Raw genomic sequence first — 25,203 nt, 5'->3', positions numbered from 1 at the left:
GCACAGATCTGCGCTGATCAGAGGAAGCTGTTATTGCAGTATGTAAAAACCTCCGTAAAGTGTTGTATTTCACAGTAAAATTGAAAGAAATGTTGACATATTAAGGCGAGTCTCACAAAAACGCATGCCGCTCATATTTCACTCCAAATTCAAAAGAATAACAAAACAAGAAATAAAAAAGCCAAAGTTATTTCTGACAAATAAGAGAATTAAAGGGAAAGTTCAGCTAAAAATAAAAATTCAGTCACAATTTACTCATTTTTATGTTGTTGTAAACCTGCTTGAATGCCAAAACCATTCAGAGGCCCCATTGACTTCCATATAGGATAAAGAATACTATGGAAGTCAATGGGGCTTCTGATCGGTTTGGTTACAACCACTCCTCAAAATATCTTCTCGTGTGTTCATTAAAACTTATACAGGTTTGTAACAATATAAGAGTGAGTAAATAACAAAATGTGTATTTTTGGGTGAACTATTCCTTTAAATCCCTTTGCGTGCAATGTGGAAGTTGCACAATTGATCTTTTGCAATTGCCATTAATCCTAAGGCTGATTCTACTACTGTAATACAGTAGCACTTCTTAAAAAAACATTAAAGTACAATGCAATGTTTACTTTAAATCAATATAACCTAGTAAAACAAATATTGTACAATATGTATTCATGAGATTCACCCATTAATCTATTCATTCTTAAATCTGTAACAGTCTGGTTATCCTTGTTTACAAGCTTGAACAAGGCTCTAGCAAATTAAATCAGAGAAACGCAAAGCCTGTGTGAATAGAAATGAAGTTTGCCCATAAAAAGATTATTTGGGTCACAGAAAAGTGGTTTAAATTTCACTCATGGGCCCGCAGGTGTAAAAACTCAATCTCATAATTACGATTATTAAGGATTTGAAAGTAGACAAACACACACAGTTTACCTCATCTTGTTATTTGTGCAGACAGCATGTGACAACAGCATGTCCTTAAACAAGATACCCTTGAGACCCCCATTAAACCGGGATTAAGGTGACATCATAATTCTCCCATGATGATCCCTGAAGCCACAAAGAAAATGAAACTCAGCATGCTGAATCACTCGATCTTCTCTATCTGCATGAAATATAGAAGCAAGTCTATCTGTTGTCATTCTTTGCATAGCATTTCTCAATAAATCATTTGATTGTACAAACCTCTAACCTAAATATTAAACTTCTGCGCTTGTTGAGGACAGCTGTGCTGTAAGCGTCTCTAAATGATTCATGATTTTTTTGGTAAAAGATAATTCAAGTGAAACAATGCAAAAGTGTTACTTTGAAAAACATTTATGCATTTCGGCAGATGTTTTTAGTGACTTCCAGTGCTTTCATTGATTTATTCGGTTTCATACCCGCAACCTTTCCATTGCTTCCACTCTAAAACTGTTGCAGGTAAACATGCATATGGTTGCTTTATTAAATCTGTCATGCCCACTTAGCCACATATATAAAGTTAGTGTGTTGTGGTCCAGTGCACCCTTATGGATTAGGACAGAAACTTCGGATGATGGAGACGATGACTTGGGAGGGTTATATTTGGCCTGTATAAATGAGCTTCAGTTGGGTGAGAGTAGATTTTACGATGTGGCATTTCTCCAGGTCTCTGTTATGTGCCAGTGACTGCGATAATGAGAGTCATTTATATTGTCATTTGTTTACAAGGCGTCTAGTGACCATGTCTTCCCCAGCCATGACAGAGACCAGAAGGAGACACTAATATACGGATGCGCTTACGATCAGTTTATGATTTTACATGAATCAGAAGAGCAAGTAATTGATAGATAGATTATTAGTTTGACATGTCAAGCGTTTCTTTTTTTGCATCGTACAGTTATAGTAATAAGGACAATCCTTATGGACACGTTGGAAAATGTTAACAAATCAAATTGGTCATAGTTAGACAGACTTGCACAAATAGATTTTCACTAATGGCCATCCAGCCATGCGTTTCCACAACCCTGTTGTTTAGTCTGGGTACGGTAACAGCAGAGTATTTTCTTCTGCGTTTTAAAGACCCAAAACACTTTGGACCATCCAGCCACACTAATGACCATCCAGCCATGCGTTTCCACAACCTTGTTGTTCAGTCTGGGTACAGTAAAAGCAGAGTGTTTCTTCTGCGTTATAAAGACCCAAAACACTTTTATCCCGCAGCTACCTTTGAACTGAGGGTTGTGTTGCCATGGAAATAGCGAAATGATCTTCTATTACATATATAAGCACTGTTCAGAAGCAATGTTTTGCACTAAGCATAGATGAAGAGAATAAAAAAAGATTACATGATCATCAAATGATCAATGAGGCGAAGCATAAGCCAATTTCAAAATAGGCTAAATTACTTAAACTCGTCTGGACATAATCGCACTGTTTTTCTGGATGGCCTTCTCTTTGTTGGACACAACCATAGATAAATATTACAGTAGGGGGGCAGCTTTAAGATGTTTTTCTGTGTTTGCATGTACAGTGGAAAAATCTAACTTGGATGTGTGGATATTTTTCCATGATGCAAGCTGGCATAGTTCAGAGGGATCAGGAGAGGTGGATCTGAGCACAGGAGGAGTAGACAAACCCAAATCGGGAAGACTGTGATTGTAAAAAGCTATGATGAATATATAAATCACATACATCACATCACATCTGCCTTTAGGTCTTGGATGAACTGAAACATGAAGGGGAATGAAGACTGTAAGCATGCGTTTCACAGCCCTGTTTACATATCCACAGCATCAGCATTCAGGAAAAACATATTAAACATGCATGTTACATGTTTGATGTGAAAGGGCATGCAACTGTGCATTGAAAGTTTTGTGAAATAAACACCACTTTTCTTCTCTAGTATTTAAGGTGCCGTAGAATGTTAAACTGTTTTTATGTAGGCATAGATGAATAATAAAAGTTCTGTACATGTTAATGACATATCATAAGCCTCAAACGCAATTGTTTCCTCCTCATATGTAAACCTCGTGCATCCAAAAGACCGGTAGAAAACAGACCAATCTCAACATAACACCAACTTTGTCGTTACAGTCGAGATGTACACCCCAACATTCAATTAATTACAATGTTGTTACAATGCTAAAAACAATGTTGTGACTAGCGCTAGTTAATACTATATGCTAGTGTTTAGGCTGAAGTTTTACTATTGCGTTACATTTACGTTTTGCAGGCCCATACTGAAAAAAAAAATGTACCATTTAGTCTAACAATCTCCAAACAATTGATTATTCCTTAAAATACGTATCCTCATCTGATACAGACTCAAACATAAGATCTGTTTACACACACACAGAGCTACTGAAAGAGCTGCTCTGAGAAACAGCCAATCAGAGCTTAACATTATTATTCATGACCCTTTCTAATAAGGTAATAATCGATGTGCAACCTTCCGATCTCTCTGATGAAGCCAATACTGAAGTGACTTAATGTGCAATTCATTGAGTGGCCGCTAGATGCTGGATCCAAAAGGGAATCAATTCCCATAGACCTCCATGTTAAAGTTTTTGGTCTATATTGCTAATTTTGCAATATAGACCAAAATGATAACTGTGAGGGGGTGAATTTTTTTGTAACTCATCCATTTAAATTACATTAAACCTTGAAGTTCTGCATAATTAAGGGCGTGGCCGCTTGAGTGACAGGTGAACTGCCAATGCTGTCACTAGAGTCGAGCTAGGCGGGCGTGGTTTTAGCAACCAAGTCAAGTCAAGTCAAAATTTATTTATATAGCACCATTTATACAGGCAAGCTGACCAATGTGCTTTACAAAACAATAAAATATCACACAATAAATTAAACAAGGAAAATTAAGAAACAGGTTACAAATTATTAAAAGCAACTGAGTAAAAATATGTTTTCAAGCATGATTTAAAAACTGATAGGGAAGATGCAGAACGTACGTGGTTAGGCAGACTATTCCATAATGTCGGGCCCGCAATGGCAAAGGCACGGTGACCTCTATGTTTTAGTCTGTACCGTGGTATAGTTAAAAGTTGCTGTGCACCTGATCTAAGATTCTGGGAGGATTGTACTGCTTTAATAGCTCAGACAAATAAAGGGGGGCTAAGTTATTTAGACACTTATAAACAAATAAAAGAACTTTAAAATCAACTCTAAAACGGACCGGAAACCAGTGAAGGGATGCTAAAATCTGAGTAATATGTTCGCGTTTGCGAGTGCCTGTTAAAAGTCGCGCTGCTGCATTTTGGACTATTTGAAGACGTGTAAGAGTTGTTGAGTTTATTCCATAATATAAGGAATTGCAATAGTCCAGTCTAGATGATAAGAATGCGTGTATCACCCATTCAAAAGCTTGGGGGCATAAAAAGGCTTCACTTTTGTCAGCAAATGTAAATGAAAAAAGCAAGATCTGACAACAGAATTTACTTGCTTATCCAGATTCAGAGAACTATCTAGTGAAACGCCAAGATTTTTCACACAAGTATGAACCAGCCACCTCAGCTTAACCCACATCCCACCTCTTTACCCATTTTCAGTTATCCACAAGTGATTCATGATGACGGCAGCCAAAATGGGGATGACAGGCTCCACCAACTATTGGCTACAAAAAAGCTTTTTACAAACCAGTGGGTGACGTCACGGACACTACGTCCAGGGCCGTGCACAGGGGGGTGGCCTGGTGGCTAGAGCAACTGCCCCTCTGCCCTAATCGCCTGAGATGCCCCTCTCGCCAACCCCAGTCAAAGTGTTCTGTTGCTGCTCGTCTAAAGATCCACTGTTTCTGGTAATCCACTTCGTGATTTCCCGCCGCTCTGCAGCATCTCTCACATTCTGTGTCCACTCTTTGAAGGGCGAAGACGACAGTTTGTTGTATTAACAGGTAGATTCAATACATTACCTCAGTTGTTGAGCTGCTCAATTAGTAATTTGGTAGTTTGAAGCCGAGAGAGGTCGTGTTCTGTATTTATTTTTGCTTGCTTGTGTTCTCGTGATCACTACTTAATTTTCTCGTCATCTTTTAGCTTTAATCACATCACAAGAATACAACTTTTGTTATGTCGAGATCACGAGAAAACAAGCTGCTGTTTTCTCGTGATCGCCTTGAGGAGGCAAAGCGTGACATTGACACGCATCCTCTAGTGGACCAGCGTGTCTATTACACGCTTTAGCGTGATACTGGGTTGGATCTCGACATAACAAAAGTTGTATTCTTGTGTTGTGATTAAAGCTTACGTGTACTCAATAGAACATAATTTTTAGACAGCAAAAGCATATTTAGCAAATTAGCATGGATGAACAAATGAGATTTTTACGGGGCCCTTCTGGTCACCCCCCGGAAAAAAGAAAACAATCCGCGATCACGGTTTTGTAATTCGTCCCCTCAGTTTATAAACCGTACTCACGGATTATTAAACTGTTCCCTCGGTTTTACAAACCGTGCGCTCGGACCAACAAACCGCACGCACGAGCAAACAATCCGTGCTCTTAGATTTGTAAACCGTACCCTCAGTTTTTGCAATCCGTACCCACGAATTTATAAACCGTGCGCACGCTTTTGCAATCTGTTCTCACAGTTTTGCTAACTGGATTTGTAGCCCCTCCCTCATTTTGGAAATCGCTATTCATTCTTTCCAAGTTTCCTGTTGATGTTTGATATTTTCGGAAATTGGTGAAGTTTGGGCCGTGTTGAGCTGTTTTGTGCGTTCCTAGCTGGAAACGTGCTTTGGTATTTGCGAGGTGTTTTGATCGGATGCCACAGCAAACAGATATCTTTGTGTAAAACCAACATATGTTATTTGGATTTATTCATCAAATAAAACAAATATTTAACCAACAAATGATTTCTGCATATCCTTAATATTTTAATCAATATATTTGAGAATGCCACACTTAGGCTTGCTATATATTTTCGTTTTTGATTGCTCATTTCAAGTTCGTATTTTATGTATTTAACATCAGCTTATTAGGTAAGATTAAAAGATTATTAAGAGCTGCACAATAATATACATATAAGTTTTATATACATATAATTCTTAATTATTGTAAATCAATATTATTATATCTGATTATCAATATATTTGAGAATTTCACACTTAAATATTTACACGTTTTAAAACTTATAATAATAATTGCTCATTTAAAATTAATATTTTATGTATTTAACATCAACATAACATCGACAATCAAACATTTTTACATTGTAGCCTATTATTTGAGTAAATATAGGCAAACAAAGTAGATCACGTGTTAATTTAAAAATCAACAAAGCAAACGGGTTTTATTCAGCAGCAGATGAAATTGCGTCTTTTGCAGAAAATAAACATCTCCGAATCTCCTCAAAAATCCTGGTAAGTGTGGAGTATGAGTAATTACATTTACAATATAGGTGCAGGATTCTGCTGATCCACCTGTCTGGAATGAAGAAGTGATTCTGCAACCTCTCAGAGTTTATTCAGCTCATTGTATTTGTAACATGTACTGTTTGGCATTTTTGGAGTTTCATGATGACTGTAGAGTTATGTCATGTGTAAATAAATGTTCAATAAAATAATTGTGTACAATTGCTTTGTTCATCGTTCATAAAGGATGGTATGAAATAAATTCACTTTACATTAAGTAAATTCAACTCATTTTTTATTTAAATAAAATTCATAAAAAACAGCTACATCTACTTAACATTTGCAATTACTTATTTTTACTCAATTTTATTTTTAATAGGAAATCAATTTAATTATTGTTAATACCAGATTTAAAGCTTTCAAATTTACTCAGTATTTGTAAGTATAAAATGTTTTACCAAAAATTGAATAAATCATAGTAAATGTTTTACAGAGTGTGGCTCCTATACCCGCTCATTGTGCATTAAAAATATGACCAGAAATTGATTCTTTTACACACATTTCAAAGAGCACAGCTATTTTAACACTTTGGTGACCTAAATAAATACGTACAATACAAATAGTCACGATTATTCTAGCAGTATTTGCACAGAAAGCTGTTACCCAGTTAATATAACAGTATAACTTCAAGTATTCAGATAAAAAAACTTTACGCAAGGACAAAGACAATATTTAATTAACAAAGTACAAATTTTAAGTTTAAATATTAATAAACTCCAAACTTATCTGGATTTTTTAAAGAGTTTCTCAGATGTTTGTCATCCCAGAAGTTTCCTTTGATTAATATTTTCTCATTGATCCTTAAATTAACATGTGATCTACTTAATTTCTAACTACTTTTTTGCTTATAGCTCAGATAATAAACATAATGTAAAAATTTTTCACCAAAAAATTAAGTAAATCATAATAAAAGTTTGGCATGAAGTTGATGTTAAATGCAAATAATATTGATTTACAATAATTAAGAATTATAGGTATATAAAACGTATATGTTTATAATTGTGCAGCTCTTAGTAATCTTTTAATCTTACCTAATAAGTTGATGTTAAATACATAAAATATGAATTTGAAATGAGCAATTAAAAACGAAAATATATAGCAAGCCTATTGATTAAAATATATAGGATATGTAGAAATCATTTGTTAGTTAAATACTTATTTTATTTGATGAATAAATCTAAATAACATGTTAATTTTACACAAAGATATCTGTTTACTGTAGCATCCGATTAAAATATTTCGTAAATATTAAAGCACGTTTCCAGTTAGGAACGTATAAAACAGCTTAACACGGTTTAAACTTTATTAATTTCCGAAAATATCAAACATTAATAGGAAACTTGGAAAGAATGATTAAGAATGAATAGCGAGTTCTAAAATGAGGGAGGGGCTACAAATCCAGTTAGCAAAACTGTGAGAACAGATTGCAAAAGCGTGCGCACGGTTTATAAATTCGTTGGTACGGATTGCAAAAACTGAGGGTACGGTTTACAAAACTAAGAGCACGGATTGTTAACTCGTGCGTACGGTTTATTAATCAGAGCGCACGCTTTTTAAAACTGAGGGAACAGTTTAATAATCCGTGAGTACGGTTTATAAACTGAGGGGACGAATTACAAAACCGTGATCACGGATTGTTTTCTTTTTTCCAGGGGGTGACCAGAAGGGCTCCGTAGATTTTACTTCAGGGATTCGCTCAAGATGAAACAGATTTGCCAATGACCATTTGATAGCGCGGTGAATTCAGGGACCGTCTTTAAAGTACTCCATATACGTTTCTACTTTAAACAGCATTAAAATGGAATAACTTAAAGTCAACAAACAGTAACAAAACCAACTGTAAAGTGTTCGTGGTTGTCAACTATAATGCACACTTTTTTAGATGTTTTATATTTATTCAAATAAACTGTTAAATACTATTGAAGATAAAAACGTGTACAGTGCACTTTACAGATGGTCCCTGAATTCACGAACATCAAACTTTATTTATTTATTAAGTCTATCGACAATTAGCTACGCGTGGTAACGGCGAAGACTCCATATGCATCAGCAGTCCACTTCAAAATAAATGAAATATTATGGACAGGAAATTACATTATGGCATTTGGATTATTATGTCTGGATAGCGAGAAAACAACTTTTGTTATCTCGAGATCATGAGAAAACAAGCAGCAAAAATAAAAATATGGATGCTCTCTGTCTTCTCAAAGTGCTAACAACTTAGCAAAAAAATTTTTGAATTACAGTGATTGTCTAATGAGTACCCGATGAGATCTAATATAAATAACACCAAATTTGCTGTTGTTGGCACACTTTGTCGACAAAAAATAAAAAACAGAGTTGGAAGGGAGGCTGCAAAAGCTGTTCAAAATTGCAAACATGGATTCAAAGCTTCAGCATGTAAATCATATAGAATATTAAGAAGTTTTGTCACACTCTAAATCTTGTTATAAAGTCTATTTTCCATTATAATCACTGATACTAATCTGTAACACATCATATTGTTAAAACCATATAAATTGTGCCCCCCGTGCCCCCTTTTTGGTTTGGGCCACTGCCCCTCAAAATGTCTGTGCACGGCCCTGACTACGTCCATATTTTTTACAGTAATAACAGGCCATTTCATTCTAAAGGCAAATCTTAGGGTTGTAAATGGACATGTAAATCTGTCTTTGGATAATTTTGCGCTTGATAAAGCCAATCCTTCTATGTAGATATCAGAGAACAATTTAACAGATTATTTACATGCATTCTTTGATACCTTTTAAGATAGAAAAAAACACTTTAAAAAAAACAATCAGCTGGTTCTTCTAGGCAGCAATAAAAAAATGAGAGCAAACTGAGATTCCTGTCTCTTGGATAAAAGACACCAGAAAGAGTTTCAGAAACTCAGCATGTCTCAAACTGTGATTACTGTGGATTTGCCAACATAGCAAAGTCTGCTTAAGTCAAAATATTCAACATTCGTTCAAGACCAAATGATCTGAGCTATGAATGTTCATTTTCTTTACTTGTGTCAAAAATGGCCTCGTTTGTGCCTGTTTCTATTTGTCCTAAACAATTTTAGGAGACCAAACGTACATCAAACAACTAAAACCAGATCTACTGAGCTATTAAGGGCAATTTCTGAAATAAAACAGTCCTTTGGATTACCATCTGTGCCCTGATTGGATGTTAGTCCCAGTGAAGCATTATGATGTCATTATTGCGGTTTACATCAGGATCTACGGTGGTTGAGGAACGATTTTTGTAACTATGGCAACAGATCACAGCAGTTTACAAGCAAACTTAAACTTCACATCACTTCATTCTCTAAGGCTTTTGTTAAACTCACTATAATCACCAGCAACCCACTGTGTTCAGAACGCTCTGTTAGTGCATCAGAATTAGACACGAGTTGGGCCATGGGTCTCAGCAGGGTTAACATGTTCACATGACTGTTTAATCACATCCGACCAAATTCTCCATCTGTCATCTCCCTCGGGTTAAATCACCCTGCCCAGGGTCACTGTTACTGTGTATACCACTACAAATGAGGCCTTACAACCTTCTGAAGTCTAAAAGTCTAAAAGAGCTGAAAGAAAAATATAACTTCAGTCGCCAAACTCACTCATTTGAGGATTTTAGTCTGCTAGCTTTGAGGTCATCAATATTGACAAAATAAAATCCCAAATGCATATAAATGTTCAAAAACGATAATCTCTACGCGCTTGCCTCATTTAGAATACGCAAAACCTCGAACCATAGATATATAATGCAAATAGATGCTCCATTCAACACATAACTACTTTAGAAAACAAAAATTTTATGGAGGAAATGGTGGTAAATGGTGAATTTGCACATTGTTTGTCTTAAAACATATTAAAAACACCACATACAACAACAATAAAAACTTGATTTTCACCCCAGGGGGACATTAACATCAGTTTAAAAAAAAACTGTTCTGTCAACACGCAACTCACGTATGCATTCTGCCCTACAAAGGCAAAAGACCTTAACTCGCTATAGTGTTAATCTGAGAAAAATTACTTTAAAGTTTAGACTTATAGTGAGTTTCAGTTGTCAGTTAATTTCTTCTTCATTTTTATTTTCTTGAAAAAACATAAAATTGACTCAAGATACTAATGCAAATAATAAAGGAGGTCTTGAATGTCTCAAAAATATCAATAAGTAATTTTTGACCAGAAACGAAGTTACTGCCTTTTGCCTTTGTAGGGCAGCATAGTGAAATTGTATAAACAAAACTACTTCGGTGTGTCACATAAACGTCTCATAGACGTCGTCATCGTTTCAGGGGAATAATAGGTCCATGGTTTCCATGCTAGACTTGCAGCGTGAATAAATTTGCGCGCAAGGCAGCATGGGGAAACCCAGGCTAGTAGCATATATGTACAAATATAGGTGGGCACTAATTAGCAAATTCATATCTATGGTCGGAGCTGGTGCGATTGAGTAGTGGTGGGACTAATTTGCATATAGATCAATGAAAAATTTATTTAATTTATTTATTTATTTTTCACGCCATTCCAGCATCTATGGATATATATAGATGGTATTATATATTGTTATATATAGCAACATATATTGCTGTGAGACAACAGTGCTACCCACTTAGCTGCCCTGTTTCGCATATACTACAGTTTCATTTAACCTATTTTTAAGCATGAAGAAATTACTATTAAAATGTTTTACATATGCTAATATAAGGCCCAAAGATGAGTTTTAAGAGATTAAATTGTTGACTAACAGGGGGGCTTTGAAATGATTTAAAATAAGACAAAACAAGCATTCAAATAAGCTAAAATAACTATGCACTTTTAATAAAGACAAGAAAAGTGTGGTTTTGTTGGAATTAAAAAACAATTACTGTTATGTTGGTATTTTGAAGATCTTACCATTGTGCCGAAGAGTTGAAGTTGAACATTGAATTCATCACATTGGCAATGCTAACACTGAAATCAATGTGTGAGTGTCCTGTGATGGATAGGACCTGAACTGCAAAATTGGTAAATATTAGGCTACTTTAAAAAAAAAACTTAAAACAAGATAAATAATCTTTGTAAACTTAACATTAATTAGAGGTGGAAGTAAAAAAAAAAGTCTAATGCTGTAAAAAATGCTTACCTTGTAATCGACTGTAAGTTCAGTTGCTTTTGATAAAATGCGTAAATGCTATAGGACAAACAAAAATATGAGTTAAAAAATAATGAAAAGGCTGATGCAAATAGTTGCCTCAATTTCATTGAGTAAAATTGGCACAAAAGTGAACCTTTAAGTACTTTTATTTTGAGAAGTGTTCTCGTATCCTAATTTTGGACTAACCAACATACTGATTAAACAACTAAATAGCAAATGGTACCGCAGCAGCCTGGAATACAGAAAATGATCTCATGAGTCTTTACAGGTTAAATGACACATTCAGCCACTGATTGCAGAAAGTCTCGCATGCGCTTTAATGGCCACAGACACATTTACTTCGAGTCTGTGAAGAATTAGAGTCATTTTGCAAATCCATTTGAACAAAGAGCTTCATAACACCATATGCAGCCATATGGAGGGGATTATCTGTATGTGGAACAAATAATGCGTGATTTCATGTTTTTAACCTTCTTGCTAAATGACCATAGCCACCTCCACAAACATCCTTAAAACTGACAGAGTTTTTTCCAGCACCTTTGCCAAGTTTGTTTCAGATCACAGCAGATCTCTCACCTGTGTTCAGTGCTCTTTTGTCTACAGGTATAATCTACTTTTCATTAACAACCCCTCTGGCCTGCTGATTGAAGCAGGTGTGCATGTGGGTTTATCTGCGTGTGCATGGCTGTCTTAAAGTTTTCCAATCATACATGAACACAATACTGAGGGTTCGTAAAGGTGCCTGGCGTTCAATCTGTACCTGCTGTTATGAGCATTTTTTGCTCTCTGAAATCAAGTGTATACTGGCTTATATGATTTTAATCCTCCATGACCCTAAAAAAACAGCAGGGTCTCTGTTTTGATGAAGTAATACACAGACCCCATTGAGTCACAATGATGCTCATATGGATGTCCATATGTAGTCCTCAACATTCAAAAGCAGTGTTTGCACTGAGGGGGGCTAGGGTGGTCCTGGACCACCTATAAGCATTAAGGGACCCCCTATAACAGTGGTTCCCAAACTTTTTCAGCGTGCGGCCCCCCTTGTGTACGGTGCATTCCTTCGCGGCCCCCCAAAGAAAATTTGTGACAAAAAACTGTTCTAAAACTCAACATTTTAATAAAAAAACCATTAAATTATACAAAAAGTAGTGCTTTGGGTTAGTAGCCTTATTTTTTTAGGTTTAACTACACAGAATTGATGATAAATTAATGTATTTCATAAAATGTCATAAAACTGGGGCCCCCTGGCACCATCTCGCGGCCCCCCTGGAGTCTCCGGCCCCCAGTTTGAAAACCACTGCCCTATAAAGCACAAACATATAAATTGGGGGGGTCATCTGGTCAAAATTATTGTGCTGCGCTGCCATAAAGCGATACTTTATTTGTCCATTATTTGTCTAATCCAAAATATTTCTGTATTAAATAATTGTAAAATCCCAAATGTAAACAACCCCATAATCTTTCACATAATTCGAAACCACTGTCCAAAAGGACTTTAGACGATGGAAGTATACCAATTATTATTATTATTAATTATTATACCAAAACTTTCCATATTTTTACATTCTAACAGCACTTATCACATTTATAATCGTCTTTACTAGAGAGCCGATACTTTTTTGTCTGCAGGTTTTTGCATATTTTGATAAGTATATTCTTTATACATATTTGTCCATCTATCTTTACTATAGGCTACTTTACATACTATCTCAATGTACAAGTTCTGCAAGTATCTTCGAAAACCAACATTATAAATGACACATGATTGCATCAGACCAAGGAGGATCATAATTAAGTCTCACGTGGCTTATTCGCTGAAAGGTTTGTAAAGCAATGTTTTTCATAAAAATAGTTTTTGAAACAACGTGTATTGTGGAAAAAATCTAATGCATTGATTAATGTAATGTAATGTCAGTGAAGTTAAATATCTAAATGCTCCATTCATTGTGACATTGCGATAAAGGGACTAACTAATATTATCTTAATATTTCACAATAAGTTTAATGTTATATTTATCGTATTAAAGCATATTTGATATGGACATCATACTTTACCTCAAAATACGAATGACACGGCTTTTTGGCGGTAACGCTGATTAATCTCTGGCGCCACTCTGTGTCTTGGAGACGTCATTACATCACATGTCCCTCACGACTCGCCGTACTTCAAACATTAACGTCCTGTACGAGTTGTCAGGAAGAAGAAACAAAAGAGGTTTTAGGCCGAACGCGAGAATGATGCAGTTGCGCGAGAGAACCGTGCGCAGGTGATGTGTACCTGCGCGAGCCCTACGAGTCATGCAGAATAAAGTACGAACTAAAGAAGTGCAAGACCTCGATCAGGAATGTGAGAGTAGCTGAAAGACACACACACCTGATACGCGCATGCCATGGGGAACTGCTGGGCTCAATGTTTTGGGCTCTTTAGAAGAGAAGCAAACCGGATCCAAAGAGGAGGAGGGTGAGTCATTTGCATGTTATTTAATAGGTATTATAACAAGTGGGTGATTGATCTTTGGCAGTGTTCTGCGTGACTCGCCGGTTCGTATGTGGTATCAGGTGCATTGTATTGGAAATAGGCTAATTGTCCGGCCGGTGTCCGGTTAACAATGGGCAATCTCGGTATCGTTTCGTTGGAATAGACTAGAAATTGTTAGTAGAACTTTAATGTTACAGTAAACATATATAGTTTAAAAACAACTGGAATATGACTGATACCAGTCCCATTGGTGTTGTGATTCAGGAATCGTTTGTTCAAACGGTTCATTTTTAATACTTCGATTGAACCAATTCACTCAATTCGTTCAATCAGTTGATTTGTTTGATATGAGTTACAATCCATTATTATCCACTGTTTTGTTAATTATTTATCTATTTATGTCTCTGTGAAGACAATTGAGTGATGACTTCACACGAATCAATGTGTCACTTTTGAACCGGTTCATTGAAACGCTCTATTCGAACGAGTCGTTTAAATGATTTGAACGTCTCCGCTCTTCTTGGGTTTCCGCATTAGTTGGCTTTATGATCAAAGGGCTCCGCCCAGAAGCGTCCTGTGAATCGACCCGTGGACATCAGGCTGTAATTTATCTTTTTAATAGTGGATCCATTTAAAGTGACACATTATGATGCCAATCAATGCATTTGCATATTTATTGATTGTAATATTAAACTCATTGGAAGATCCTAAATAATTCAACTCTATTCTGAAAAACAATAACACATCTGAGTACAATCAATAAAAAAAATTAGTGAGGATTAAACGGGACAAGAGTATTGTGATGTTTTTAGTAGTTCCATAGTATTTTATGATATCCCATGGTGTATACATTTATATCATTCAGTACCAAGAAAGTACCATATTATTACTATATGATCATGTGACTGACTGTACCCATGGCATGTTGTGATGATTATATTGGAAACCACAAATACTTTAAGTCATGTTTGATCGGGAAATGTAGGTGTCACATTGATTTTTTTTTGTATACCAATAGGTCAAAGTACTTCAAAAGTAGCACAGCTGGGGAACACTACACAATAGAGGTACATCCTAATCTATGTAAAACTATTATAAAAATTAAAGCATAGATAATCCTCTTTCTCCAAATCTGTGCAGTTTAATTGACTTAACTCTTATCTACTTTTGCATTACAGTTTGAGAACCTTGTGGAGAGCGATGAGGTCAGACCACACTTACTCCTATATCCATTTATTAGTTTTTATAATGTTCCTCCTCCTTTGCCAAGACATGATCACTCACAGTTGTCTTCTGTTTCAGGGTGAGAGCTCGCAAAGCTGCCCCAGGTATGACATCTGTTTAATGTACACTTGTGTGCTGCTTTGTAAATTTCATCTCTGTTGTAAACTTCATCACACCCTGACTGATGTTGAGGTTTTATTTAGACTTACTGCAAACACATTTGTTCTTATTTGAGCAGGTGTGAACTTTTTTTTCTGCACTTCCTGGAACATTTTCTCTTCGTAATCAGTTTTCGTTACATAATCTTTTCAACTTAGACACTTTTATCACAAGCTGGATCTTGGAGGAGAATCACATCATATTTCTATGCGGCCTATTACATCATCATGATTCATTTTTAGCATGGACACACCTACAAAATGCTCATGGGTCATTTGATGCCCAAATAATAGTCAATTATAGGGAGAAATGTCTGTCAGCAAACAGTTTTTCAGAGGTTTACAATGATTGGTAACTCATCAGTTTATTTGCTTAAGTCAAATATTACTCATTTATGTTATGTTTCGTTCATACCAGATGCGAATGGAGTGTTAAGCACGAGTGGTTTACATCCTGCGCCAATTGAGCGTTTTGGAGTTGACACGTGTAACGGGTGATTCAAGCAAGTTGAAAAATTGGAACTTTAGTGGATATTTGCGCCGCGTTAACCAATCAGGAGCTTGCTCTAGTAGTGATTTGATTACGACATAGGGAGTGAAGGCAGATAAATGAAACGACAATAGAGGACAAAATAGTCGCCGCTTTGTGGACACCTGGAGCTGTACGACACATTTTTGTACTTTTATAGAAACAGGAATAAAAAGGCGCGACAGTGACCGTTGGCGACTGGATGGGGAGTGTCCAGTTGTGCGACAAAGTTGAAAAAAGTTTACATTTATGCAAATGATGAGCAACTACCATAGACTGTAAAAAAAGATGGACGACGCGTGTTCGCTCTCTTCCATTGGTGAAAAGTGAAGCCGCCAGTGTCCCGATATGGCGCTGACATCTTGGGTCTTGAGTCTGCGCAGTAGTAATTTCGGGACCAGTCATGCGCGGTAGTGAGCAGGAAGTGAAGCCGCGAAAAATCAAGACCCCGCTCTCGTAGAATGCGCATATCACACGATATCACAGCAGTCAATCATGACGTGACACCACCTTTTTTATATCATTAACTCTTTCACCACCAGCGTTTTTTAAAAAAAGTTGCCAGCCAGCGCCAGCGTTTTTCATGATTTTCACAAAAGTTTAATGCCTTGCAGAAAATGTTCTTCTTCAAATATATAAACATACAATATACCAAATGAAAGAACAGACCCTCTGCTTTCAAACAAAAAAAAACTGTTTCATCCTACCTTCAGTAGTTCTTTTGTAATCAGCTTTTGAATATGGGTAGGTTTCTGCAAAAACACCACATTTTGAGGAAAAAGCAGAGATAATTCCATTTTTGTGACGTACTTTTCATAGAGATCCCATTCAGAGCGATCTTTAAAACAGACACGGACATGCAGCAGCTTGCCATAGGGCAATACTTCCGGTTTTAAAAAGTTGTAGCGGTATTGCGGAAAGACGGAAATACTCGTCATTGGCGGGGAAGCGTTTTCTCTTGATTGACGAGATATCTTGTCAATGGCGGGGAAAGAGTTAAATAACTAACTAAACACAAACCTATTTAAAAAAAAACATTTGAATTAACATCAGCGTGATAAAAACTACAGTAAATGACAGAAACTAGCTTCGGAAAAAAGATAATTGAAGTGTAATTAAATTGTTTAGTTGGTCTCAAGTCCTATTGAATAACATGGGGAGGCGGGCTTTATGACCTATACTGGGACCAGTCACTGGGGGGAGATCAAGACGTTTTGGCTTCACTTTTCTGGGCTTGTGCGGCACCCTTGGCAACTACCAATGGGAGCGTAGCAGTGGCGTTCACGTCATCTCCAGAAGTGAAGTGATTGCAACATAGCGAGCGGGGTCAAAAATACAAAACCGCAATGTAGGACAAAATCATCATTGCTGTATGTGAACACCCGGAGCTGTACGACACATCTTCGTTCTTTTATAGAAACATGAATAAAAAGGATCTTGCTTGAAAAAAAGTGAGTGAGGAAATCAGACAATCTGGTAAGTTGTAAAAATGCTCTTTACTCAATTTGAGCTATATATAAATATACATATTGAGGGGCTTTTGGTGTGACTGGTCCCTAAGACTACAAGCTAGCTTAAGTTGCCAAATTGAGCGTGTTCACGTCTGAATTTCACACTCGAATGAAGCGAGTTAACTCAAAATGTTTAAGCGTCCAACTACGTGTATTTTTTTTTCTCGCTTTATCCCCGTCTGGTATAAACAAGTTGTCTGACCTGACGCATAGTTTGATGTGATATGGATTGTATTTTGCTGAGGAAACACTTGACCTCTTCTTTCTGATTGGTCCAGACCTATCAATGATGAAGAGATTGGCCACCTGAAGGAGCATCGCTACGGTGCCATCTCAGACAAACAGGTGCTGATGGATGAAAAGCTGAAAGCAGAGGTACAGATCATTGAAGTGTTGCCATCACCTAAAACAGATGTGACTCAACATCTTTACATTTCAATTTGATTTTCAATAATCATCTTAATCAACATAAAATGCTGTTCACAACCCATTTTACCTGTGTAGCAGTCAGGCTGGTTATTCAAAACATCACTTTCACACACATTTAGAGTCAGAGCTTCAGTTCTTATGGTTTCGTTTGTCATTTCCATTGCTTTTGTTTATCACCCCTGCTTTTATTTTTGGTTTTAGTTAACCTTCTTTTTCTTTTTTGATTTCTGCCCAGTTAGTGGCAGAAGAGGAGAAGTTAAGGCTAGAAGAGGAGGCAATATTTGCCGCCCAGCGCGAGGCAGCGCGGCTCGCTAAGGAACGAAAGCTAAAGGAGGTGAGGCGTTGACAGAACGCACACCTGTAGTCCTAAAGCATTTTACACTTGTGCCCTTTTATTTTTTTTATGTTTTTAATTCAAATCAAACTGATTTGAGGTCAGATGTGCTGTATCTCATTTGCTTGCTTTTGTTCAAACTAAATCATCTTGTAAATTATAGATTGAGACATGCATATCAGACACTCTTAACATCACATTATGTTTGAGGTTCCGACATCAAATATTAATCTGCCTTTTGAATAACCTCAGCACTTAACACTGTTTAAAATATTACATTATTTGCTTGCAGATAGATCATTAAAGCAACACTATGTAGTTTTTTTTACCTTTAAATAATGTCTCTAAAATTATTTCAGTGATATAACAACTTTTAACTGGACAAATTGTACTGTTGCTGCAACCTGAGCAACCTCCTAGCTGCTACAAGCACACTCTAAAAGTGGCGGTAGAGCACACAGCCCCGCCCCTCCCCCTGCCTGCAGAAGAGTGTCTGATACCACGCACTGTTGCGCTTTTCAACCACATGGGGGAGCTGTAAGTCATTTTTACATGGAAACTACATAGTGTTGCTTTAATGCATATAGAATATATGATATTATTGCAAATGTATTGTCCTCATAAATGCAATATTATCTAATAAAATGGTACAAACGTTTTAATAGACTATCAAACATGTAGTCGATTAATATAAATAACAAATGTCATATTTAACTAGATTTTCCACCTTAAAACAAGAGAAAAAATATACAAGCAGATCTCCCTCATCTTCTCCTTTTTTCGTTTTCATTATTGTTTTCCTTTTTATTTGCCCTCATGGTTGTGTTTATTTTTAATGTCTTTCATTGCTTTGTAGCATGATCAGTGTGTTTGACCATCTGCTAGTGTTACACTTGATGTTTGTATCTCAGCAGGCCAGCAAACTTTGGCACAAATAGTTGGAAATGATTATTGACTTGAAGCTTTAGAGATTCAAAGGACTGTAGCTCTTTATGGAGCATATGTGGTATTTTAGTGACATTTTTAAACTCTCCTGTTTTTTAGGGGAAGCAGCCGTCACATAAGATGAAACTCAGGACAGAAGCGGAGAGCAATGAACCTCGACACAAAGCGTATGTGTAAATACACACAGTCTTTAGTGACCCCCTAAATGTATTTGACCAGCTATAATTTAAAAAGATATATATTAATTTAATGTGATTATAAGCATTTTTAAAATTCCCCTAAATGTGTAGGAGCAAAAATGTGCAGTTTTCATTAAATCATGCAATTGAGATACTGCTCCACACTCCCTTACCAACAGCGCCACATTTGCGCTTCAACGTGCCATCAAACACATTTAAAAAAGCTTTTGGGCAAAATGACCAGTCAGTCATTGGCTGTGGGTGCGGCTTAATCAGTGTGATGTCACATTGATATAAGAATCAAAACAGCATCTGTTATGAGACTGCTTTGGTTTAATGGTGATTAAAAAAAGTTTTTTATTGTAAGGTTGTTGTGTTCACACACTGCCAGAACACTAGGGCTGTCACTCAATCGTTTTCGATTTTTAAGACACAAGTGTTCATTGAATGGATTGTAAAATCGATTTTCCATGTCTAAAAAAAGGCGTTTTCCATTTCAACACCAAGTAACGGACGAACGTAAAGAGAGCGCTGAAAACGCACAAGTCAGCAATATTTTTTATTTATTATTGCCATGAAGTTTCGTGCAGAATAACAAACAGCAAAAATATAGCATAAATGAAAAACATCGCTGCAGGCTTCAAACCGGCTGCATTCATGATTTAGGCAATTCAAAAATTATTTTAAATAATGATTCAATCCCTTTCAAACAACTGTTCAAAAATGAAACTTTAAATGGACTTACTTGAAGTTGAGAACAGGCCATGTGTGTTTTTTATTAAACGTAATCGACACTTATAGGCGGCACCGGCAGGCATAATGAAATGCACAAAAGGCTAGGGCCATTAAAAATTATTGGACAGGAAAACAAGTCGGTCAACATTTTGGGGTCCAGCAGAGCATTTTTTATTTACTATGTCCAGCTGTTGAGAAGACGCGCTCGGATCGCACTGATGTCCCAGAAACTCGGGTACTTCGTTGCCAGCTGCGCAAGGTGGGGGTATTTCATACTGCCAATCTTCGCCACAAAAGCGGGTCGCTGTCAGCTGGCAATGGTGGCTCTTTTTCATAACTCATCTCCTATAAGTTCGCTTTCGACGCTCTTTCGTGTTGCACAGGTTTATTGCCATTGTCCTCCATTTTTTTTGCAAAACACTAGATGCTGCGGTTGAAACCGTGAAACTATAGGCATGTAAAATTGCTGGGTATTTTCTATCTAGCTTTCCCAACGCCTACTGTACTTTCTTTTTCTGCTTGTTTGTGAGTTTTGTGTTATCTATATTTTTTAATTGTGTAATTCTTTTAAAATTAATAGTGTACATATTTGGTTAAAATCGATTCCCTATTTAACTTTTTTTTTTTTGGTCCGATCGATTGTGTAATCGATTTTCTAACGGAAAGTGACAGCCCTACAGCAGTGGTTCTCAAACTTTTTCAGCGTGCAGCCCACTTTGTGTACGGTGCATTCCTTCGTGGCCCCCCAAAGAAAATGTATGACAAAAAAAGGTCTAAAACTTCAAATTTTAATTAAACAAACATTAAATTATACAAAGTAGTGCTGCCTTATTTTTTTAGGTTTAATTACGCAGAATTCATGATAAATTAATGTATTATAAAATGTCATAAAACTGGGGCCCCCCTGGCACCATCTCGCGGACCCCCTGGGGGCCCCGGACCCCAGTTTGAGAACCACTGCTCTACAGAACACACATTTATTTCCAAAAATCTTGCAAAAGTGAATTTTGCAATTTGAATAAGTAAACAGTTTTACTATTAAAAGTGCAAACAGTAAACTTTTGAGACTGAAGTTATCTATGTCTGCATCAGACGGATGATGTAACTGCTTGTCTGCTGTTTCTCCAGCAAATTGTCAGACGGAGAGTTTGATGTGTACCTGCAGGGTGTGAAAGCACAGTCTGAAGCCTTTCGTACTAACAGTGAGTACTCATTTCTTACTTTTATCTTATGAAATTAAACATTTTGAATGGTTTGTCAAACTCAAGCTGTGTGTGTGCGTAGGACTCAGCTCTGAAACGAATGTGGTGACTCCAAACACCGAGAGCAGCTGGGACTATACCAGTAAAACTGACGCCACATCACTGGATTTGGAGTGGGAGGATGAGGAAGGTGAGTGATGTTACAGAACGTCAAGAGCTTTCGCTTCTCACATCAGTTAATGAAATATTAGATATCATGATGGAGTCATCGATCATCCCTGCTAAAAAAACATCACAGAAACTCTGTTGGTTTCCATTAAAATACCATTGGCTGTCACCAAAAATGTATTTTTGTAGTGTTTTGGGACATATTCCAGTAGGCTTTAAGGGCCCCTACAATTGAACCTAACACATACCAGTAGACCCACAAAGACTATTATAGATTCATAGAAATTCCCATTAAATCCAGTAGATTTTCTATTTTTTCATTAATTTTTGGCAACTGGTTTGATGTGTTAAATGTCACATTTGAGTGCCCTTAGTCTTAAGTTTATATTTTATGGTATATTAACAGGAATGAACAGGATGGGTCACGCATGGGAGCGCTCCAAAACGGAGGAGGACATTTTACGGGCAGCTCTTCGCCCGGGTGGAAAACAGTTGAGCAGCGGTCCTACCTCCACATCGGAAGACTCAAACGCTCTTGAATGGGAGAACGATTTTGTCAGCGCTCATGCCGAGGACAGCGGTGATCGTGGTGATGAGGACTTTGAAGGGTTTGTTAATCCAGTACTGGACACGCCCACTGAAGAGGCGGAGCATAAAGTCAACTCTGATCAACAAGAAAGATAGTCCGTGTGGGACGTCAGTTATACTTCATTTAAATGCAAGACGTCTAAAACTTGACTCATGACATGCATGAAGGTAATTCAGAGAGCTTTACAAAGAAATAAATCATTTCTTTACAATAAGGTTGCATTTGTTAACATTACATGTAGTAGATGCATTAACTAACAAGAACAAACAATGAACAATATAGTTTTTCAACATGTATTAATTCTTGTTAATGTTAGTTAACGTCAATACAGTTATTTGTGTTAGTTCATGTTAGTGCATTAAGTAAGGAATAATTGACGACGGGCTGTCATAAGGTGGTTATGCCGTTACACTGCGGGTGTGCATTATTTTCGAATAATTCAAAGGACCAGAGTCAATTATTTCTCTTATACCACGATTACCAAAAATATTGCTGGTCATTTTAAAAGTTATGTGAAAAATAATCCACACCCATGGAACATTCTCAACCAATCAGAATAAAGCATTCAACAGCTCCGTGGTATAACTACTGTTAGCAGATGTTTTAGTAAATGCTGAAATTAACATGAACTAAGATTAATAAATGCTATAGAATTATTGTTCATTGTTAGTTTATGTTAGCTAATTCATTTTTAGCACGGACATGATGAATATAAAAATACAAGGAACAACACACAAAAGAAATAAAAGACATGTTGAGGGGAATCTAATGAAAACACATTTGGGTATTATTTCAAACCTAAAATATTATTTTTTTAAGGAAAATGATGTCTGTCCAAGATTTTTGTGACAAGTAAACCTATTTCCCAACAATTCTCATTACTGGTCAGTCTAAACCGTTTCCCTCACAGGGCTTAAGTTTAGTCAAGACTAAAAGACATGTTTGAGCCGTTTTAACTGAAAGCAGCTTTGCACTGCAAAAAATATCCCCATCTATATTGATATAATTTGTCTCAAGATGCAGACCAGTAATGGTTTTGATATTTTTGGAAAGGTTGCTAAATTGTCCTACAACTAAGGCCTAGTCCTGGATTAGTCCTGGGAAACTGACCCTTTATCTTTAAGTTGTGTAACTTGTAATCTTTAACGGTTTTATGGCTTTATTGACACGAAAATTACAATGAACTTTTTTCACAAATTAAAAAAACACTTGATCGTAGGATTTGAAATTTTTAAGAATCAAAAAAAAAAGATTTTTTTGTTTGATGTAATGGTGAAATAATCTCCACGTGTTCGGTTGGTTGCACAAGATGGCCTTTAGTATTTAGCAGATACACATTTAGTAGTCCTCAGGTTAATATTACACTTTTAAGATTTAAAATGCACCTGTATTTTATTTGATCTGATTTTTCTCAAAGTCCCAATCCCAAACTTTAATTTTTTTGTTAGTTTTAAGTTTTTAACTTGGTTCAGTCTGATTGCAGAGGTTGATTATTACAAAACTGAATGAAGTGCAATTGTAGAAGATGGGTGCAGATTAATGAAAGCATCTTTAAGATCATTCATGTGAGCCACTAATGTTTTTTTACAGACATGTAACTGCTGTAACATCATGTTATAAAACATTGTTCTGAGTCTGATCTACTGTGTACAAGACACTGCACAACATTTTAAGGGAAAACCCTTATGACCGACACTTATTGCCTCAATAGAAAAGTGAATTAAGTATATTAACATGACACAAGTGCTTTTAAAATGACCATTGTTTAACTGCCTACTGGGTCAAAGGTTTTGTGATGTCTACCACTAATTCACAACTTTGACAAAAAGACATGAAAGAGGGAAAATACTGTGTAACGTAAATAAAAAAACAGCTAGGCACAAAGTTCTTACGTATTCAGAATGCATTTGGTATTTTGATATTCATTGGCTAATTAAACACAACCCTCTTTGGTTGACCTCAATACATAAATATCCTGATATGCTTTAATGTTTTCATGAATGTGATGATGTGTATATAATGGATTGTAAATTGACACTAAAGGCCTTTAATATTAGAGACACGAGTTGTTGTAGTTGTAGGTCTCTGAAGATGGTGTTTTGAAAGAGACTTGTTTTAAATATCATTACACCCGAGAGTCTTTTGTACAGCACAGTTATTTTTCTTCTTCCATCAGCTCATCTATTTATGTCATCTGTATGTACGATATCCACCGTGTGATCATGGCAGTGTTTGATTCTTTTAATGTTATCGGTTATGTTTAAGTGTTCGGCTCATGCTGTTTGAAGAGTTTGGGAGCCTGTGTGCATTTGCAAAGGTATGCAAATAAAAGTTTGTCTGGTTTAAATAAAAAGTGTAAGTAAAAAATTCTTGAACATTCAAAGATAGGATGAGTGGATTTATAGACATAGAGTTTCCCAACTCTTCAACAGAACCTAAAAACTTTGCACAGATTTGTTTGTAAAAAATTTCCCTTGGTTGAGTGTTTGTGACAAATGTTGGTTTCATATGAATTGAATGTAACTAGTTTTCATATCAAATCTTCACCCTGGGTCTGACTGCGAATAAAAGGAAAATGACTGTACGTCTTCTTTCTATTTGTGTTGTTATAAAAGAAAAATATTTTGATGATTGTCAGTGAATATTATTATATTATAAAAATGTGTTAAATCCTAAAGTTTTTATACTTTTCAGACAGAATCTCATGTCAAATGTGCATTTTCATTCGTTTTATATTCATTGGACACATCACACATGTAATGTGTTTGCAATGTGATAAATTAGTTTTAAATAAAAACAGAATGTATATGTAATAGCTCACAGTAAACAGCAGGTGGCAGTGTGGTTTCATAAAGAATCCAAAGACAGCATGAAATCTAGAAAAAAAACTATCTTAAAAAACAAAAATACTTGAAATGTAATTTGCCGTTTGTCGTGGATAAGCTCTGTCCAGGAAACCACCCCTTAAAGTCTAAGGTTAAAATGCATGTTTTTTATGTATCCTTCTCACTTTATGTTAATAAGAGTGGTAATGGTAACACTGTAGTGTAGTTTACAATTCTCACTATTAACTGGTTGGTTAACGTATTAGCAATAATATTAATGAGATGTTGTCTGTTTATTTATACTTAAATAACACATATTAATGCATGATTCTGCAAAACCTTATTCTACATACTTAATATACCAATACTTAAAGGGAT

General features: G+C 36.2%; 1 protein-coding gene and 1 long non-coding RNA gene across 4 annotated transcripts in view; one reads left to right on the top strand and one right to left on the bottom strand.

The window, feature by feature from the left end:
* Nucleotides 1–11,693, bottom strand: part of LOC129422660 (uncharacterized) — a 32,161-nt gene extending 20,468 nt beyond the window's left edge. For both annotated transcript variants that reach the window (XR_008637499.2, XR_012358048.1), the window contains exons 1-3: nt 11,505–11,693; nt 11,276–11,375; nt 928–1,044 (exon numbers count right to left, since the gene is read on the bottom strand). This is a non-coding gene — a long non-coding RNA (uncharacterized lncRNA). The remainder of the gene's footprint in view (nt 1–927; nt 1,045–11,275; nt 11,376–11,504) is intronic.
* A 1,956-nt stretch (nt 11,694–13,649) lies between these two features.
* On the top strand, nt 13,650–24,584 carry ap1ar (adaptor related protein complex 1 associated regulatory protein). 2 transcript variants are annotated; one of them, XM_055178697.2, is made up of 10 exons: nt 13,664–13,979; nt 15,016–15,064; nt 15,176–15,202; nt 15,300–15,325; nt 17,698–17,794; nt 18,084–18,182; nt 19,227–19,294; nt 21,170–21,243; nt 21,326–21,433; nt 21,818–24,584. In XM_055178697.2, the coding sequence occupies exons 1-10, from the start codon at nt 13,909–13,911 to the stop codon at nt 22,093–22,095; spliced, it is 897 nt and encodes a 298-aa protein (XP_055034672.1). In that variant the 5' UTR covers nt 13,664–13,908; the 3' UTR covers nt 22,096–24,584. The 2 variants fall into 2 exon arrangements, with proteins under 2 accessions (XP_055034673.1, XP_055034672.1); XM_055178698.2 differs by lacking the exon at nt 18,084–18,182 and having other exon boundaries at nt 13,650–13,979.
* Nucleotides 24,585–25,203: the final 619 nt, after the last annotated feature.

This window comes from Misgurnus anguillicaudatus, chromosome 16, assembly GCF_027580225.2.
Source record: "Misgurnus anguillicaudatus chromosome 16, ASM2758022v2, whole genome shotgun sequence".
In the NCBI taxonomy this organism is placed as follows: Eukaryota; Metazoa; Chordata; class Actinopteri; order Cypriniformes; family Cobitidae; genus Misgurnus; species Misgurnus anguillicaudatus.
The sequence above is the reverse complement of the archived record's forward strand: the minus strand, read 5'-3'. Positions and strand labels throughout refer to the sequence as shown.

Bases quoted from the DNA above. Each gene is read 5' to 3' on its own strand.
- ap1ar (XM_055178697.2), top strand. From the start codon at position 13,909: ATGGGGAACTGCTGGGCTCAATGTTTTGGGCTCTTTAGAAGAGAAGCA. The intron at 15,203-15,299 runs GTCAGACCACAC...CTTCTGTTTCAG, and splicing joins ACCTTGTGGAGAGCGATGAG to GGTGAGAGCTCGCAAAGCTG. The intron at 17,795-18,083 runs GTACAGATCATT...ATTTCTGCCCAG, and splicing joins ATGAAAAGCTGAAAGCAGAG to TTAGTGGCAGAAGAGGAGAA.